Source organism: Fusarium oxysporum, chromosome V (genome assembly GCF_013085055.1).
Source record: "Fusarium oxysporum Fo47 chromosome V, complete sequence".
In the NCBI taxonomy this organism is placed as follows: domain Eukaryota; kingdom Fungi; phylum Ascomycota; class Sordariomycetes; order Hypocreales; family Nectriaceae; genus Fusarium; species Fusarium oxysporum.
The window spans coordinates 795940-814470 of NC_072844.1; the positions used below are offsets into that span (position 1 = coordinate 795940).

At 49.3% G+C, this 18531-nt stretch overlaps 5 protein-coding genes across 5 annotated transcripts; 2 read left to right on the forward strand and 3 right to left on the reverse strand.

Moving 5' to 3' along the window:
- Nucleotides 1-247: 247 nt before the first annotated feature.
- On the forward strand, nucleotides 248-1134 carry FOBCDRAFT_201259 (mediator complex, subunit Med18; the record flags this gene model as incomplete). The annotated part of the gene is made up of 2 exons (XM_031183372.2): nucleotides 248-690; nucleotides 738-1134. 2 exons carry the CDS (start codon nucleotides 248-250, stop codon nucleotides 1132-1134), a joined length of 840 nt encoding a protein of 279 aa, XP_031039014.1.
- A 285-nt stretch (nucleotides 1135-1419) lies between these two features.
- FOBCDRAFT_273707 (uncharacterized protein) lies at nucleotides 1420-2234 on the reverse strand (the record flags this gene model as incomplete). Its single annotated transcript, XM_031183373.2, has 4 exons — nucleotides 1420-1448; nucleotides 1494-1934; nucleotides 1980-2085; nucleotides 2136-2234. The coding sequence occupies 4 exons, from the start codon at nucleotides 2232-2234 to the stop codon at nucleotides 1420-1422; spliced, it is 675 nt and encodes a 224-aa protein (XP_031039015.2).
- Nucleotides 2235-2953: 719 nt separating this feature from the next.
- On the reverse strand, nucleotides 2954-10745 carry FOBCDRAFT_250201 (uncharacterized protein; the record flags this gene model as incomplete). The annotated part of the gene is made up of 9 exons (XM_059610910.1): nucleotides 10421-10745; nucleotides 9528-10365; nucleotides 7755-9460; nucleotides 7349-7702; nucleotides 6963-7302; nucleotides 6682-6929; nucleotides 5464-6631; nucleotides 5104-5412; nucleotides 2954-4327 (listed from the first exon to the last, which is right to left on the reverse strand). The coding sequence occupies exons 1-9, from the start codon at nucleotides 10612-10614 to the stop codon at nucleotides 2954-2956; spliced, it is 6531 nt and encodes a 2176-aa protein (XP_059467179.1). The 5' UTR covers nucleotides 10615-10745.
- A 625-nt stretch (nucleotides 10746-11370) lies between these two features.
- On the reverse strand, nucleotides 11371-12553 carry FOBCDRAFT_292816 (uncharacterized protein; the record flags this gene model as incomplete). The annotated part of the gene is made up of 2 exons (XM_031183378.3): nucleotides 11371-11731; nucleotides 11782-12553. The coding sequence occupies 2 exons, from the start codon at nucleotides 12551-12553 to the stop codon at nucleotides 11463-11465; spliced, it is 1041 nt and encodes a 346-aa protein (XP_031039020.2). The 3' UTR covers nucleotides 11371-11462.
- Nucleotides 12554-15436: 2883 nt separating this feature from the next.
- Nucleotides 15437-17594, forward strand: FOBCDRAFT_201264 (and other transporter-domain-containing protein; the record flags this gene model as incomplete). Its single annotated transcript, XM_059609001.1, has 5 exons — nucleotides 15437-15904; nucleotides 15956-16152; nucleotides 16205-16334; nucleotides 16388-16762; nucleotides 16830-17594. The coding sequence occupies 5 exons, from the start codon at nucleotides 15437-15439 to the stop codon at nucleotides 17592-17594; spliced, it is 1935 nt and encodes a 644-aa protein (XP_059467180.1).
- Nucleotides 17595-18531: the final 937 nt, after the last annotated feature.

Here is an 18531-nt window from a genome sequence, read left to right on the forward strand (position 1 = left end):
AACATACTAGCCTTAGTATAATATTTGGAACAGACCACACAGCAACCGTTTGAACCTGACGAACCAACTGGCGTCAATTGACAAGTAGTCAAAGACATACCCCCTCACCCGCTTCGTGGATCAACTTGTCTGAAGCATCAACCTCTAACCACGATCATCGTCGCAATACCAACATAAACTAAGAAGACAACACAAAAATCATATTCAATACAATTGGCGATAAAAGTCTTTCTTCGCTCCCGCCAAAATGCACGAGATCTTCCTCACAGCCCTCATCGAGGACAAAGACTTCACCTCGGCATGTGCCGTCCTAGGCGGTCTCACAAACATGGACCCATGGGAATCAATTCAGCGCGTTCTCTACTTTCAAGGTCCCCAGCGTCCCATGGGCATCTCGAACCAGAGCTCTATAGAAAAGCCTATACGGAATAATACTGGATTCCTTTGGAAAGAGCTTCATCAGAACTTGACCCGACAATCGTTCATATTGCAAACGCGATATGATGTACTCAAAGATCGCGATATGGGAGCCAATGCGTCGCCGATGGATCTTGATGCGACACAGGGTATCTTGAGGTGGACGGATTTTCCTGATCCGCCGCGTGGACAGCCTTTGCTTACCCAGCGGAAGAAGGTTGAGCTTTGGGATCAGAAGAAATTACCTTCAATCATGCGCGACAACAACCACACGTAAGAGGGCTCGCCCGCTTCGCTCAATTAACACTGACATAGCCCAGATTCAAGACGGAAACAATTGAAGAGGTCTACCGCTTCTACAGAGATGACATCGAGTTCTGTCTAACACGCCACTACTTCCTCCAACCTCTAGAACACTACACCCCCATGGAAACAAAACAGCAAGCAACCATCCCAATGGGCAGTCTACCGCCTTGGGAGTCTCTCACTCCAGTGGATCAGCAGAAACGATGGTTTCTCCAGGTCAAGGCACATGTTGTCCAGGATAACAAACCGGACGAGATTCGCAAGGCTCAAGATCAACTACTAGCTGTGCGAAGAGAGCTTGATGGAGTTTTCGAGTTCCGGGGTATTGATCGCAAGGTTCACGATACCAGGGTTATGCAACAGATGCAGGGGGTTCAGCAGTTGCCGCAGAAGTTTACGGTTGGGAAGTAGAATGTCCACAAGCAGAAGAAGCCGCGTGTGCGGTATTGAATATTGCCCACTTCCCGCATGTTGACGGGGCACTGATTGCATCTGGAGTAGAGAACATGGGGCACGTGGCATCCGATGATGTCTAACTCAATTAATAGATGATACCCGGTATGATAGACGTTCGGTAGCCGAACTATCACTACTTTCCGATCGCATCAAGCCTTTCATGCGCTATATCCCAAACCCATTCATTCGTGATCATCTCCCATGCTTTCATCCAGCTCCATTTTGTGAACTACGCACGCTTCATTTGTTCTTCCACGCCTGATCCGCATCTACACAAGTTAGCATAATCCCTCATCAACTCCACGCATACTCACCCTCATGAACGACAGGACTAGGAATATTCTTCCTAGCCTCCTTCTTAACCCTCCAATCCGTCCCAAACTTCCTATCCCTCTCCCCCACATTCTTCTCAAAGTCAAACTGTCCATCCGCTGTAAAACTCGTCATAAGCTTCGGCTCCCCCAACGGCAGCGTATCACCACGATCCGTCTGCCACAAATGATACACCTTTCCGTATAGCTGCACAACTTGGTCCATCTCGTAGTTCTCAGCTACTTGCCATGCACTCTCGGGCACCGCGCGGTTCGGCATTATGAGCATTCCTGATTTCACTTCGTAGACGTGTGAATGCCAGAGTTTGCGCTCTTCTTTGTCGAGGGTTTCGTAGAGTTTGGGGGTTACCATGTATTCGATTCCGATGAGGCGCGCGTTGGGCTCGTCAGAGTCGTAGAGGAGACATTGGCGAACGTCCTCGTCTGCTGGGGTTAGTGATTGAATCGGGGTGATTGTAAGGGACGTACTTAGATGGGCGCAGTAGTGGTTTGTTTCAACGAAGCGAGAGGGATCATCGGCGTATGCGTGAAAGGCGTTGAGATGAGCGCAGATATGCTTCACAGGTCGAAACTCCTACCATCGAATGAGCTGAAGTTCTTCAATTCTCTCTAGAGGTAACTCACCTGTGTCACAGCAGCACCAGCAGTGAGGACCTCATTCTTCACCGAAAGAGGCTTTCCCATGCCCTCATTCGTAACAGGAATTTTCTTTTCTTCAGCCATCTCGAATGTCGTCAAGTTAAGATTTTGCGATCGTCAGATCTGAGATTGCGACGTTTAACGGTTCATATAAAGCCAATGGAGATTACGTCATAGACATATGAACTCACTCGACACAAAAGATGTTTAATTGGGAGCTCTTGCGGTACGTAAACATGAGATTCTTGGAGGTTCATTGTGATTTGTTGAAGCGTCAGTATGACGAGGTGATGACCTTCCGATGTAGGCTCGGCGCCGATGATCCACTTTCTCGGTCGGGCATTGCGGGGGCTAGTCCGGCGACCGGAGGTTACCCTGAAGCCGCGCATACGATCCTGATATCTTTTTCTTTCTTGTTAGTATAGACATGTAAGAACACGAACTTGATACAACATGGTCTATTTTCACATCTCAGATTATTGATGCCTTTTGTTTCTTTTAGAATGAGGTTCATTCCACAAGAAGCCGACCGTTTGTCGTCACCTCACATCTCACTCAAACCATCGAAAGGGGAACCAACTAATCGGTTTCAGACGCCAATTTATTGATCTAGTCTAAAACATCTCAATGGGAGGTATCTACTCTACTATCACAAGAAGTTTGCCCGCAGCAAGAAATCTCAATAGCAACAATCCTCTACCAGTAATCCTCCAAATCTGTCCCACTTGGTCCAAAGTATTCAGGATACTCTTGTCCAATCTCAATCACAAACTCCAAAACTCAAGATCTAGTTACTCACAAGCTTAGTTCTTGCGGCCGAAACGTCGCTTGCGCTCCTCAAGCTCCTGCTCTTCCTTCTCGCGACGAGTGTCCTCATCAGTCCAAGGCCGAGCCTGCTTATAGTAGAAGTCGTTGATCGCGTCTTCACGATCACGCTCATCCTCGATGGCTAGGATCTGGCTGTAAGTATCCTGGATAGTCTCGACCATAGGAGCTTGAGAGTTAGCGTCCAGACCACCGAAACCCTCAACGCCAGCTTCCTCGTGGGGGATCATGCCAAGATCGGTAGGGCTAAGAGCGAAATCAGTCGCCTCAGGGTTGTCCATACCAGGGCCGGTGGGGCTGGGAGTAAACTCACTCGCCTCAGGGTTGAATGTGGTGATGGAGCAACGGTGAGGGGGAGTAGGGGTGGGAGCCTCGTTGGGAGATGGGCTGAGCATCTCGCCCAGGGAGCTGATGCGCTGGGGATGATGAATAGCAACAGCCTGCGAGTTGTAGGGGGTAAGAGGCTGAACAAATTCGGGGTTGTTAGTGTCAGAATAGTGAGCGACCATGGGTTGGAAGGGGTGAACACCGACAGCCTGAGCACGAGGGTCAATAGACTCAGCATGGTAGTAGACGATAGGCTGAGCTGGATGAGGGCCGATAGGCTCAGGAAGACCAGGCACGATTGGTTTGGGGTGGTAAGGGGTAATGGGCTGAACAAAGTCAGGGCTGGGGGGATTCATCGCATGATGAGGTGTCATACGAAGTCGAGTCAAGGGGTCGACAGGCTGAAGATGCTCATGGCCGACAGACGGAGGGAGAGGGGGGTTGATACCCTGGTACAGAGTGCTGTAGCCCTGGAAGGGTGAAGATGTCGGGCCAGCTGGAACTGGAGGAGTGCTAATACCACGAAGGTAGAGCATGGGGGGCTGAGGAGCCTTTGGGGAAGTGACCTCAGGCTTGCCATCACCCTGAGTCTTCTCACCGGGGAACTCACCAGCATCCTTGGGCTCGAGAATATCAGCTGGGCAGTGATAAACACTAGCCTCGGTGTTATCGTCCTCCTTGGATTCAGCAGGATCAGCAGGACAGATGAATCCGCCAAGAAGACGGACATGTCCAGGAGGGACATCATCGCAAGGGGGAATAACGGAGGGCTTGAGATCGACGGGAAGGTTGGAGTGATAGGAATCCATGTCGGTATCTTCAGACTGGGAAGAGCTGAGAGACGGGGGAGTGACTACCTGACGCATAAGAGGGTTAGTCTTGGTAAGACTAGGTGTCTCAGGGTGAATGCTGTCGTCGGGAACAAGGTCGTCACCCTTGAGGATAGAAAGACGACGAGACATGGTGAAAGTAGTCAAGAGACCCTTCGGGTTGTTGATGAGGTTGATGATAGTGTTGGTTAATCGCTGTCGAGATGGAAGAAGGATGAAGAAGAGATGGGATGAAGTTGAGATGTGAGTTGCTCGAAAGCTGGTGAGGAAGGGAAGAAGAAGAAGATTAGGATGAGAGACTAAAGATGAGATTATAAAGGATAGATTCTGTAATTCACTGACAGCGCTCGAGATGTTCGACCACCACTGTCAGAGGGACTTCGCAGCTGTAAATGGGGATCAGTCGCCAGTGCAATCATTTCTGTTCAAGTGGAAGCCTAGAGTTGCCTCCTATCTTCATGACAGTGGCACTTATATCCCTTTCCATTCATTGGGCCTCTCGAGAAGGACGAGTCTACAGTCCGTTGAAAGTCATCGAACAATATCGCTGTGTCGCCTGCAGTGGCAGGTCATCGAGGTTAGTCTTATGAATGGCACATATCGTAGGTGAACATGGAAAGTCTTCGAAGTGAAGCTCGTTAGTATGCAATATGTCGATAGAAATGTTATTCTCATTGAGATAGATAGAAGATTGATGACCTGGAAGTTGACATCGTCAAGTTGATCCAGGCCCTGGGACGATTGACCAAGTCTCCCCCGTAAACACCAACGATCCATCTTGTCTCAATTTCTCTGGGTCAAGATAAATCTTCACTTCAACATTCGTCTTATCAACATTCGATACTCTTGCTATCAGATATACCGTAGGCGACGTCGCCGGTGAAAGAGTCGTATTAGAATTCTCCTGCATCTGCGCAACCCATCAGTTAATTTTCAAAAAGAAACGCTGAAAGAAAGCTGCGACCACTTACCCTTTGATACTGTCTCTTACTCATGTAAAACGGTGTTCGGCTATGTCCCGTTGTAGACTTGACTTCAATCAAGAACAAAGGCTTTTTGTTCTGCCAAGCTGTTTTGTCGAGGTAGCCTTTGTCCACCAAGTGATTCGTCAATACCCGCTTTCGGTCAAAGTACACAATGTCGGCGGTTTCTTGGGCGGTCCAGGGGAGCATGTCTGAGTAGTCGGGATGAATGGTGACGAACTTTCGCATTTGGCTTTGCCAGTTGTCGCGACTGAAGCGAGGTAGTGGTGGATCCATGTTGCGAAGAAGTTCAAAGACCTGTAATCTTGTAAGTATTGTGTGTTGGAGAGACAAGTAGTGGTAACTTACATATAGTTCACCGAGAGCTCCTATTCGCATGTCTCGTTCAGGAAGGCCATGTGACCGGAATCGTCGTGATAGCTCAATCTCTTCTTCATCTACTTCTGGTAGTGCACCGAAAAGCCCCGACATGTCATAAGCGCCCTTACTAGGAAGAGTTGTTGTGTTTGCCGCAGAAATGACATTACTGACTAGTCTCAGATAATCTTCTTCGTCTTCGATGGTAGGATGTTGGGATGCTTCGCCAAAGCTCTGGAATAGGAATGCTGAGCTGGGCTGCGCTGTAGGGGAAGCGCCAAAGACAAAGGTTGGCTGTGGCTGGCTTGCTGATCTTGGCGTCGACTGTAAAGACTCATGCCTGCCCACGTTCCGATGAACATTTGATGATGTTCGCCTATTTTGGCGGAAGTATTCGGCCGTGGACGAAGTTTGGGTGAACAGTCGTCGTCCAGTGATGGATGAGTTTGAAGTCGCAGGACTTCGCTGTCGAACAGGGAGATCTGATAGCCTCGGAGGAGATCTCAAGTTGTCGAATGTTTGAAGCATGGAGTCTTCGTCGCTCGATATATCGTCTTCGTGAATCTCCGGTTGGGCCAGAAATCGAGTAATGGGGTCTTCCTCCGCCTCGTGGGAGCCAGTTTCATCGTTTGTCTCTAGCGCTTCATGATACACAGTGGCATCATGTACATCCTCCTCTTCGGTGTCGACATGACCTACTTCGGTGACTTCCCCAGCCTCGTCCTCAGTCGCTTGGCCGTCCCTGTCTTGAGGGATGTCCACCTCGACAACACCCTCCGCCTCCAGAATCTGCGCCATGTTGATGAGAGGTGCATTCAAAACCGCACTTACGATCTGGATAGCTTTGGAGCCAGCATGTTTGACTTGTAAAGTAACAGGGTCTGTCATCATCCATTCTAGGAACCGTCTTGGAAGAGTCGAAAAGTAACAGAATCCTTGGGTCTTGGGATCACGTGGCACGTATATCTTGAGGCTGCTGTCGTCTTCGCGTATGTGAAGCTCACTCCTATCTTGTACATGCACCAGACCATGGCCATCCTGTGACAAATGGAGTTCGGAGGAGATGCCATCCGTTTCGTAGACCTCTGCACCCATGAGGGTCCAATAAAGCTCCGAGCTGTCCTCTGAAGTCCGAGGACTGTTAAAATGCACCGCGATTCTGTAGAAGCAATTAACAGCTATCCGTGGCGTCTTTAGCCTGCGACTTACCTGAACAGACCATCTGCCTTTTGCCTGAACTCCCTGTCCCGATACTGTAACTTGTCCATGAGCCCGCCCGCCACAGTAGAGATCTCTCGTACAGAGGTAGACAAATATCGCGACTCCAGGTCGAGCCATGAAAGGAATGGCCGCAAGCGACGAACTTCGTCCAACGTAAAGTCAAGCATCTTGGCCTGAGGAGCGAAGATATCGCCCAGAGCCTTTCGGTCGGCAATAGCGAATTGTGTCCTACCAGACTGTAACTTCACTGACTTATTTGGATACCTCACAGGAAAGACCGTTCCTCGAAAGATAGGTTCTTCATCTGGTGGATCAGCTGTTGTGTCAAGTAGAGAATTGAGCGCCCAGATGGTTTCCTTGACAGCAGCGACTGATGGTGGTGGCACTCTGCTGCCCATCTCCTTGAGTTCGTCGTAGGCCATGTCCAGTGTAAGTTCTTGCACACCGAGGAAACTGACGAAGAAATCTTCCAGATCGGGGTAAAGGTCGTTGAGAGCTACTCTGCCTCGGATTTGTGTAGCGCTCGACCATAGGCATTCACCGACTGTGTACCAGCGGCTTACGTTGCCGATATTGAAGTAGATCAATGGCTCTTCAGCGAAAGTTTTCCTAGATATCTGTCAGCTGAAAGTGTGAAAAGGGAGAGAGTTTATACCTGAGCTTTGTAGTATCAACTTCCATCATGCCGAACCTTTCAGAGTCCAAAGAGCTGTACAGGTCATTAATCCAGTCAAAGTCCTCACTCTTCAGGTCCTTCAGTCTCTGCATCTCATTCAGGTAATCCTCCCAGGAAGAGTCTTTGACCCCGAGCGCTGCCTTGAAGAATTGTCGCAAGACGTCGAGCTCTTCTTCTGAGCGATGGAAAACGGTTCGGTAGAGGTGGGCGAGAGGGTATGCCGTCTGCATGTCTTCTCGGGCGTTCCACAAGCATCTGTCGGAGGATGTCCACATCGCTGGGCTCGAGTCGTGTGCGGGAATATATATCAGGTTTCCGTCATTGATCGCTTGCCTGCGTACGTTAGTAAGTCGTAGATCGAGATACCAAATACGTGAAAACGAACCTTGCTTCCGCCTGCGCGTCGAGGAAGCTATCAGCTTCCCGACACCGGGCATGAATGACTTCGTAGAGATCTAGCACCCTCGTATTCCGACACACTCCAGCCGCAGCATTACTGTACCGGATAGTTCTCAGAATGGCTAGATAGAACTGGAGATCATCAGTACACCCAACCCCAAGATCATCAACCAAGAAACCCCATTTGGAACGATACGTGCTCGAAGTTATCGGTTCACCCAAATCCAGAAACACAAAACCTTCATCCTCAGCATAGCGTGAATGCTTCCCCTCAAGCTCAGGCAGAGGTAGGTAAGTAGTCGACAGCGGCTCAGACAAAGCAAACTCATCTCTTCCTTTGCACACGACCTCGACTTGCCGCAACTCCCTCATGATATCAGTAGATTCCATGACCTTTGTTCTTTCAACATCCCAGACTCTCTGAAGGGCACCCAAAAGACATTTCGGTCGGTGCTGCTCGATGTAGAGAAAGGCGGCAGACAGCTCTAACTTTCGGTCTGGACCCTTCTTGGTAAGTCGAAGTTGAAGCCGAAGTCGAAGGCGTAACTGGAGCCATTCATCCCATCCCCAAGAGTAACCTGCTGGTGTACCTGGCTTTTCCTGGACGTAGTTGTGATGAAGAAAAGGCGCTGCGAAGCCGGGCGCATCTCCTTGAGGTTTGAACAGTTCACTGGGTCCATACGCGTCGTCTGTTGTAAGATAGACATCATGTTTAGTTGGTGACCGTGCTCTCATATTCTGGTCATACACATGGTAGCCACGCAACTCCGCCTGATCCTCATTCTCCTCGAGTAGTACCTCGGAAAGGTACAAGAACTTGAGATGAGCGATGGATACTGCAAGAGCACCTGCATCGGCGACCGGATTGATTGGCTTTTTCAGGATTAAAGCTCGTACATCCTTCACAAGCGCTTCGATGACGCCGAACTTGTCAAAGAGCGCACGACGATCAGGGTTGCTGGCTGCTTCCGAGTCGATCAGGCTCAAATCAAGGTCGTCAGGGATTGCAAGGCTCCCCGAGGAATGCGAATAGTACAGTGGCCCGCTGCTTGAAGAAACCCAGGTGCCATTCTCGAGGGGGATGAATCGAAGTTGCTTGAGGCGGTCCTGAGCTGGACCCACTGTCGCGGTGTTCTTCAACAAGATGAGTGCTCGTGCTGCAAGTGAGTGCCATTCGTTATCCGTAGCAGGACTTTTCATCCTCGAATCCTTGATGCCCCTTTCGAGATCCTTCTCAACACGAGTGATTGCATCTGATGGTGACATACTTTCCAGTCCATACATCTCCAACAACTTCAGATCATCACGTGTATACTCCTTCGCAAGGTAAATCTCCTCGTCAAGATCAGTGAAAAGCGGATCACCATTTTTATCTCGCAACCATGGCTGAAGACGACACAGCTCGTGTATGTAGTCCAATCTTCCAGTGCCGAGCGTGCGAAGTATTTTGACTTCCTGTATGCGCGATTCGATCCTATCGAGGAGACCCGACCAGAAGCTGTCCCAAGGGTAAGAGGTTCGTTGGGGGAGCCAGCGCATCCATTGGTATTGGAGTGACGGATGCTGGCAAAACTCCTCGATGGCTTTAATGAAGCAATCCGCGATGCCGTTCAAGAGACCGCGGTTTCGGAGGGATGTAGTGACTATACCTTGTCGACTGGCCTCGGTGACGAAATCAGTGTGAATGAGGAACTACGTAAACGCATTTGTCAGTATCTGGCAAGACTTCTGCGATGGGCTCGGTGGGATTTTTACTTACCTTGAAGCCCATTGGGCGCATTGGCAGAAATGCGAATACATCTTGATTCTCGACAATTGGTGTACCTGAATCCGCTAATGGGAATGCCAACACAACCTCCGTAGACGAATCGGCGCGATCCTGCTCTTCGGAATACGTCCTGTTCTCGCTCTTGGGAATATTCTCCGCAACATGCTTCGTGACATGATACTGCCTCTCCTCCACCCCCTCAAAAGTCTCCTTTTTGACAGTAACTGGGTTGCTCCCACGGAGAGAGTACGTCGTGCTTGACGTTTGAGTGTCATCCTCATCGAAGAATGAGACCTGCACTTTTCGGAGTTTGCGAAGGAAAAGTAGAATCGTATGTTGTAAGTCTTGGAACTGAAGTCGGATGGTCTCGCGCTGCCTCGCATCCTCCTCCGGGTCATCACTCGTATGCAGGAACAACGTGATGCGAGTCGAAGAGCTTCTCAGTGACTCATCTGCATCTTCCCATACTGGTGTAACCATGCCGAGACCGGAGTCCCCCTTGCGATGTGTGAACGAGAAGGAAAAGTCGTTTGACTGAATGTGAACCTTCCAAGCCGCCATAAACACTGACTTGAAGCCAATGCCCTTCTCACCAATGTACCCAGCTGCCCCAACCTTTGAACTTTTGCCGATTGCGCAAATGGCCTTGAGGTTCTCATGCGTGAAGCCGTTCTCATTGCACTCAATTGACACCTTATCTGGGCGAACTTCGAAAGACACATATGGACCTTGCCCGCTTGAGAGAGCCGTGCTGTAGTTGTTGTCGTCGGCATTTTGGAGCAACTCAAAGACAAATCTGGCGTTACTTGTGTAGAGGTTTCGTGCCAGTCTGAAATGTTGTCAAGAAAATACTTGGAAGCCTGTGTTTGAGATAAAGTACATACGTTAAGACAGCTGAGCCTATCATCTCATCCTTTCGAAGGAGAGCTTCTTCCACCTCGCGCCTAAGCTCAGGGTTAATCTCTCCAATCCGCGCAAGCTGCTCTTCGCCAAGATAGCCGCGCTCTTTCGCTATCTCCTTCACCAGATCCTGAGCCGTGCGCTGGGCCGGCCCGGGCTGGGGAGTATCGGTGGACATCTTTATGCGCGGCCCAGCGGACCCTGGGCTATCAAGACCCCGTAGTTATCGCTAAGTAGATTGACGCAACATGCAGCGAAGAGAAGCAAAGACAAAGCGCGGGAAACAAGTCTCGCTCAAAGAAATGTGTGATTTCTTCCTACCGCTCTCCTCGTACGAGGCCGGAAAGGCGCGTCAAGAGGCGATGCAGGGGCTTTCAGCTTGAGACGCAGATGAGGGATTGATTGGCCAAAACATCGCCAAGGTGCCAGACTCCCGCGTTAATCCTGGTCTAAGTGGCATTCCGTTGTTGTTTTGCTTTTGTCATGAAACGCATTGAGTAGCGAAAACTCTGACGTTTCTGTAATTGGCCTGCCTTGAGCCCAATTATGAGAAGCACAGGTGCTTCATTGGTGATCTCTGTGCTGGATTGAAGATGCCAATGGAGACTGGCTCGTGAGATGATGAAACATTCTGGGGGTAGACCCGTGCTCACCTGCTGGAGATTTACATTAGTGCCCGCAAACCCTGGGTATTTCCGGTGAGGGATAATACTGGAGACTAGTACACAGACTTCACTGGGGCATGTCAAGCAAAATCAGGACTGCTTTAGGTCATGTCTTTCGCATTTTGCATTCTTGAGTCATAGTATAGGTCACATTGGAAATGAAGAACAAATTGCTCACGACACTTTTGCATCGATCTGTAGGATACTTGAGTACTGTGTTCTGTCTTGTCTGCCGAGAGTCAAAATACGGCTCACTACTTTTCATTCAATGACTCTCCAATCATCCCTCTGCAAAAGACCAAGACTACCCATAATACTCATCATCCTTCCCACAGCCATTTGTTGTTACTCGGCCTGGCGCTTAAGCCTTGGCCATAAGGAAGGCCTTGACGTTGGCAAACTTCTCAGCGGTCTCGAGAAGCTTCTCAGCATTGTTGGGATCATAGGAGAAGTTGACAGCACGTCGGGAAACAGCGACAACAGGAGTCTGTTCCTGCTCCTGTCCCTTTTCATTGTCCCTGACCTCAAAGGCTAGCTCAGCTGGCTGGGAGGAGTTGGAGGGGGAATTGCCAGGGGCCCAGCGGCTGGTGGAAATGCCCACTTCGTCGGGGTCCAGGATGTTCTTGACTCCTGTAGGCTGATGTCAGTCACCGCTAGGACTACAGAGGGAATCTTCTTACCAGAGTCGAAACCGTGATTGTCGGCGTTGTCACGTTGTTCACCAGTGGGGGCAGTGTTGGTAGTCCACTCATCAGCGGGAGACGAAGCGGGCTCAGCAACAAGAGAGTCAGTGAAAATAGGCTCGACCGGAGATGAAGAGGCATCCTTCAGAGCAGCATGCTCAGAGCTGGAGAATCCACTAAAGTTCTTTTCAACGGCAGCCTCGAAGCCGGGCTTGAGCTCAGCGGACTCGGTAGTGGGATCAAAGGCGTGCTCATGGGTGGGCTTAGTAGGTCCAGCGAGCTCAGCGGTAAGACCGACACCAGATCGACCGGCGTCGGCATCGAAATGAACGTGCTGGGTGATGTTGATAGCGCCAGTGATGGGACCAGCGGGCTCAGTAGAGGTTTCGACGTGGTAGGGACAGGCAGGCTTGTTGAGCCAGAGCTCGGAAATGAGCTTAGAACGCTCCTCCCAGCCATTCCGGGCGTCGACAGAGCGAAGAAGAACAGACTCCAGGATCTGCTGAGCCTTAAGTCCGTTGCCGACTCGGTGCTCACGGGGAGTACATTCCGCGCAACGGACCTTCACAACATCGCCGAGGTTAATTCCTTTGGTGGGAATCTCACGGTCGATTGTGCCACAAGAGCCGAAGAAGCAAATGCATTTGCCGCGAGCGGCGTCACAAACGGTACGATCCTTAGCCACGAGGTGAAGCTTTGCACAATAAAATGCGAGAACTGGTGCCACCTCTGGGGCGCACTGGGCAATGGTGATAGTCTCACGGCACATCTTGACGACCAGATGAAGAGCCCGTGAAGGAAGGCGGAAGACGCGTGAGGGTGAACTACACAGACAGGAGATGAGAGAGTGGAGATGAAGGAAAGGTGGAAGAGATACTTACCGTCGGTTCAAAAAGGGAAGAGTTCAAGATCTCTCGTGCCTTGAGTGCGGTGGAGTGGAGAAGGAAGGAGGGAAGAGAGAGGAAGGGGGAGGAGAAAAGGCCTAAGTGAAGTGCCTCAGTTGCGTGACCTAAAGATCAGGCAGCCGTGAGCGTGAATCCAAAACAAAAGAACGAAGAGGAAGGAGAGAGAAGGCGCTAGTGTGAGTGCAGGCACTGAGGAGACAACTGCTGTAGTTCACAGAAGTTATAGTGGATAATAGGGGCTATCCGGTGACTCGAGGCCTGAACGTACTGAAGTAGAGATGAAGTTGGGACGAAACGGTTTAGCGAGGGGGATATGAGCGAAATTTGAGTGTCTATATGCCTTAGATGTGAAAGTGAGGATGCAAACCAGAAAGACGAAGCAGTGATGCAGCTCCTGAGTAACTCCTTATTTGCTCTTGATATTTTGGTACCATGAGATTCATATGGAGCTCAAATGCTTGATTCGAGTACTATTCTAAACCCACTTGATAACCAAGGTTACTCGGTATGTATTGCATATCGTGAAAGTGATGTTTGTTTGATAGTGTCTGTGTGCATTGGGGATTGATGGCAATCTGATATGTGCATCTAATTAGGCCTATATACTCTCGAGCTCCATGCCTGACTACCCCAATAAAATCAAAAACAGATACCACATATGTATACCACGAAGATCAATGATTCGCATTTATCATGATCACATTTGCTGTGTCGATTGCTGAGTGTAACTGGTGGTTGCCTTTGAAATTCTAGAAGTGATGTTTTCCACTTTTGATTACCCTACGTGCATTACGAAAGCAAGATCACGCAACCAGGAATCTCAACCCCGCTTCCATGGTGGTGGAAAAGGCACCCAGTGAAAGAAATTTCTTTGTGTGTTAGCAAAACACTGCATAGTGACACTCGACGACTTTTCGCCCTTTGCTTTTACTACGACAACAAAACCACGTCTGCTATCCAAAGAGATCATGTTTCTACGAAGACCGACAGAAATCCTCGAGATTCACCGCTGGTAGTGTTATTGTATTATAGCCTCCCTACAAGCGCGGAAGATTTCCCTTTGTCGTTGGTTTTCGACATCCTTCTTAGAGTCAAATTCATAAAAAGCAAGTCAAATCAGCTCAGATAGACCCTTAATACCGGGCTAATGGTATAGATAGCCGAGAAGCCTGTCGCCGGCGATCGTTGCTTCTTTCTATCGACCAAGTACGGAGCCTCTGACCACGAGACACCTGCGCTGCAACACCTCAGTGATACAACTCCATTTGTATGCAGCGCTCAGATAGTTAGAGCTTGGCTCGGGGCTAGGAACAATTTTGCTTCCCAGTGTGCAGTTTAAAAGATTCGCGATCAATGTCCACAACTTCCCCGAAGCCAAGCAGACAACATGCAAATTGAAAGATTTGACATTCATCTGATCAAAGGCTCAGACCTTGGCGCAATGACAAGCCCGGCCAAGTCAACAGGCAACAGAATTAAAGATTGGGTCTTCTCCATACCAAGAAGTTCTTGTGGAATATGTCTTGCACTTCGGGGTAAATTGGGTCGGGTCCACATATCTCAGCTACTGGTCAGCCAGTCCCAGTATTCGATGATCGATTCAGTTTATTTGGACCACAACGGGTGATCCGAGTGGTACACAGGTCACCAAGTATGAGAAGTTGAGCAGCCAAGTTGCCAATGCTTGGTAGCTCCGAGGTATGTAGTCAATCTCAACGCCGCCAATCAAGCTCACCAAGAACTTAGCGGAGGTCAAGATAAGCTTGTCCTTAGTAAACCACCAACGCTGGCCATATCTGGCTCAAATCCACGTGCTCAATATCCGGGGTAAGCGAAAAACACCCAAAACCTCACAGTCATCAACAAAAACTTGCTCTTGGGACGATTCAAGAATTGACGTCAAGTGCAATGTTTGGTCAACAGACTGTGACGCACGCCCAGACTAGCGCCAAGTCACCCTTGTCGTGGGAGGGTCGCCCATTTAAGCTTAATCGAGACGGCTTACCGGGGTCCTTACGCCGATGATCGTTCTTGGGGGAGACATAACGGACTTGGCAGACGATTTAACGTCGACGGCTTGGAGCAGGTTTGTGTGAGGCTCTTTTGGCTTCATTTTTGAGTTTGCGGAGGATAACCGCTGATTGACTTTGGGCAGAACTCAATCGACAATTCTCCGACTCTGTGTCACAGTAACGATACGGACGAGAGCACCCCTGCTTGTAAAAGAACAACAAATCTGATACAATGAAGCGGCCTTAATTGGAGAAACCACGACGTGAAAATAGGCATGCCGTCAGATTGTAACTTCAACTCCTGTTACATCCAACGCGTCATCATCACCCAGTCTCCCCTTGAAGGATTCGAGAGGCAGCAGCAAAGAGACATCTCACTTCATCTCACCTCTTGGACAACGTCATAAAATGGGCTGCCGAGACAGGGATACACCGAGCTTTGAGCCGCACACAGCCAAAGAACCCGACGATCATCTTGGCAGCCTCCACTCCTCCATCCTCAAACTTCTTTGAACGTTTGCTCATCGTGTGGAGTAAGTCGTCTCGAATCCTTTCCAAAGAGCCATATAATAATTGGGCCATCCCCAGCTTCTGCGACTCTACTGCATCCAAAGTATTTCCTTGACAGAATCCGGGGCCCCAACTTCTCCCCAGACTCAGTTGCCAGTGACATTATCACCCTCTTGAGTGGCCTGCTTCTCATATGCTGTCTTGCTTCTTCTAGACAAGCACACGATGCCTCTGCCAAGAGCCGACAGCGAGGCTCCGCCCGCCTACGACACGGATCACATTGGCCCCAACAACGACAGCCACCGCAACTCCAGTAGCAATGGTACTTTCGTCAATGATAATGAGGGCGTTGGCTTCGGCCAGCGAAGAGTCTCCAAGGCAACTCTTCTACGCAACCCTCTGGCTGGCATGACTCGGGAAGAGGTCCTGGCTGACGTTGACGCTTTTGTCGAGTCCAAGGGCCTCACCGAGCACCGCGAGGATTTCCGAAAGGGAGCTCTCGTTGCTCAAGTCAACAACACACCCGGTGGCTTTGAGAAAATCGAGATTCTTTCCGAAGATGAGAAGGCGATCTTGAGAAAGGAAGAGACTTCTCGATGGCATCAGCCTTTTGCCTTGTACTTTCTCTGTACTCTCTGCGCCGGATCGGCTATTGTTCAGGGCATGGATCAAACCACCGTAAACGGCGCGCAGGTATGTAAAACTGCTTTGTATGCCACTGGCGGGCGTATCTAACGATCATAGGAATTCTACTTTAAAGAATTCGACATTACAAATGAATGGATGCAAGGTTTGACCAATGGTGCTCCTTACCTTTGCTCTGCCGTCATCGGTTGCTGGACCAGTCCGATTCTCAACAAGTATACTGGCCGTCGAGGAACCATCTTCATTTCTTGCGCTATCTCCACAATCACTGGTTTCTGGATGGCTTGCACCACCTCGTAAGTCTTCTGTGCCTGTCCCGAGGCTTGGGATCTCGCTGACATCTGCCAGTCTTGGTAACTTCTTGGCTGCTCGTTTCATGCTTGGTTTTGCCGTTGGCGCCAAGTCTAGCACGACACCCGTCTACTCTGCTGAATCCACACCGAAGAACATTCGTGGAGCCCTAACTATGATGTGGCAGGTGAGAATACCCTCAATAGTGTTGAAGGTTTATAGTCTAAATCAACCTTCCAGATGTGGACTGCTTTCGGTATCGCCCTTGGCTTTATCGTATGCGTTGCTTTCCAAAATGTCACCATAATCGGCGGCCCGAACTCTCCATGGCGCTGGATGATGGCTTCAACCTCTATCCCTCCGCTGATTGTCATGCTTCAAGTGTACTTCTGCCCCGAATCTCCCCGCTGGTACATGGAACGCGGCCGATTTGACAAGGCTCTCCGATCCGTCAAGAAGCTTCGCTTCTCCCCTGTCCAAGCTACTCGTGATATGTACTACGCCTACAAGCTGCTCGAGATTGAGCGTGGTGAGCGAGAAGGCCGAAACCTGCTCAAGGAATTCTTCACTGTGCGCCGTAACAGACGTGCTGCTCAGAGTGCCTGGTTCTGCATGGTAAGATATCTAACCCCAACATGAGCCTCAACCCTCTGATTTAGAATTTTGCTAATATTATCGAAAGTTCATGCAACAATTCTGTGGTGTAAATGTGATCGCATATTACTCTACTTCCATTTTCACCGATGCAAACTACAGCCTTTCTGAAGCCCTCCTCGTCTCCATGGGTGGCGGCATCATCAACTTCCTCTTCGCCATCCCTGCAATTTACACCATTGATACCTTTGGACGCAGAAATCTCCTTCTGGTTACCTTCCCTCTCATGGCAGCATGCCTCTTCTTCACTGGTGGAGTATTCCAACTTAGCGACGAACCTCGTGACCCCAAGATCGCCACCATTACTTTGGGCCTTTATCTCTTCATGGCGGTCTATTCTCCTGGTCTTGGACCTGTGCCTTTCACCTACAGCGCTGAGGCTTTCCCTCTCCATATCCGAGACATCGGTATGGCCTCCAGTACAGCTATCACCTGGGGCTTCAACTTCATCATCAGTCTCACCTGGCCAGCTCTACGAAGAGCCTTCTCTAATACTGGTGCCTTCAGCTGGTACGGTGCTTGGAATATTTTTGGTTGGATCTTCTGCTACTTCCTCCTTCCTGAGACTAAGAACTTGACTCTTGAGGAACTTGACAACGTTTTTGGTGTCTCCAACAGAGAGCATGCTTCATACTACTGGAGAAAGCTGCCCTGGTATCTCAAGAAGTATATCCTGCGCAAGGATGTTGCTCCTTTCCCTCCCCTGTATGAGTTTGCTGCCAATGACGGACATTATCCCCATGAGAAGCCTGATACGAGCCATATTGAGGGTAACAACGCTGTCGGAGGATAAGGAACTGTTCCCCGGGCCCCGATGAGCCACTTAATCATGAGGCGTCTGGATGAGGAGGAATGATATTTTGAATGAACATTATGTATTAGTTATAAGGTAAATGTTTGGCATTTTAGTCAAGACTGGATAGTGTCGTGGTTTTTAATGTACATTAGGAGTTAAGTGTATTTGTCTGGAGGAACAATATGAAGTAATGAACTTGATCATATGAGATGAAGGCCATGTTGCAGTACTAGAGTGATTATTTCATACGAAGTGTCGAAGTCAAGTCTCTTGAATGGGGTCAATGTTTCAGAATTCAATACAAGCCACCACATACATCATAGGCTTGAATGCGCAGATGAAGTGGTATCCAGCACCCAATGACGGGTTTTATATCACAGCCTGATCAGTGTTGAGAGTGCGTGATTGGTTTGGAGAGCTGCATAAATCCACCTTGACACCCCCTTCTACACCGCTGCAGTAAGACGGGCTTGCATTATGGCAAATGAAACAATGAGTTAGAGGACTTGAACAGCAGGGAGTTAAAAATAGCATGGACTAGAAGAGTGGTAATGGCTCTTTTGTATTAAATCAGGCTCTTGCACTTCTGACTTCGGTTTTTAATTCTTTATCTGTCCTTTACCTGCTGACCTGGAGCGAAAGCTTGGTATAGCTACTTCAATGAGATCATTGTTACTCAGTTGCGACACAGAGCGTGATACAGAGCAAGATATACCAATGGAGCCCTTTACCGGCATGGCCTCTTCAACCCCTCTTAACCCTTATCGAGACAGTTCGGAATTGACATTTCTGGTTGAGGATGAGATATACAATGTGAAAGATGTCCAAGCTGAAGGAATATGTCAACCAATAAAGAGTGGAGTATGTTCATAGTATTGTGACCCCACCAAAAGCTGACACGCATAGGAATCTGTCGAACATCAATGGGGCTTTT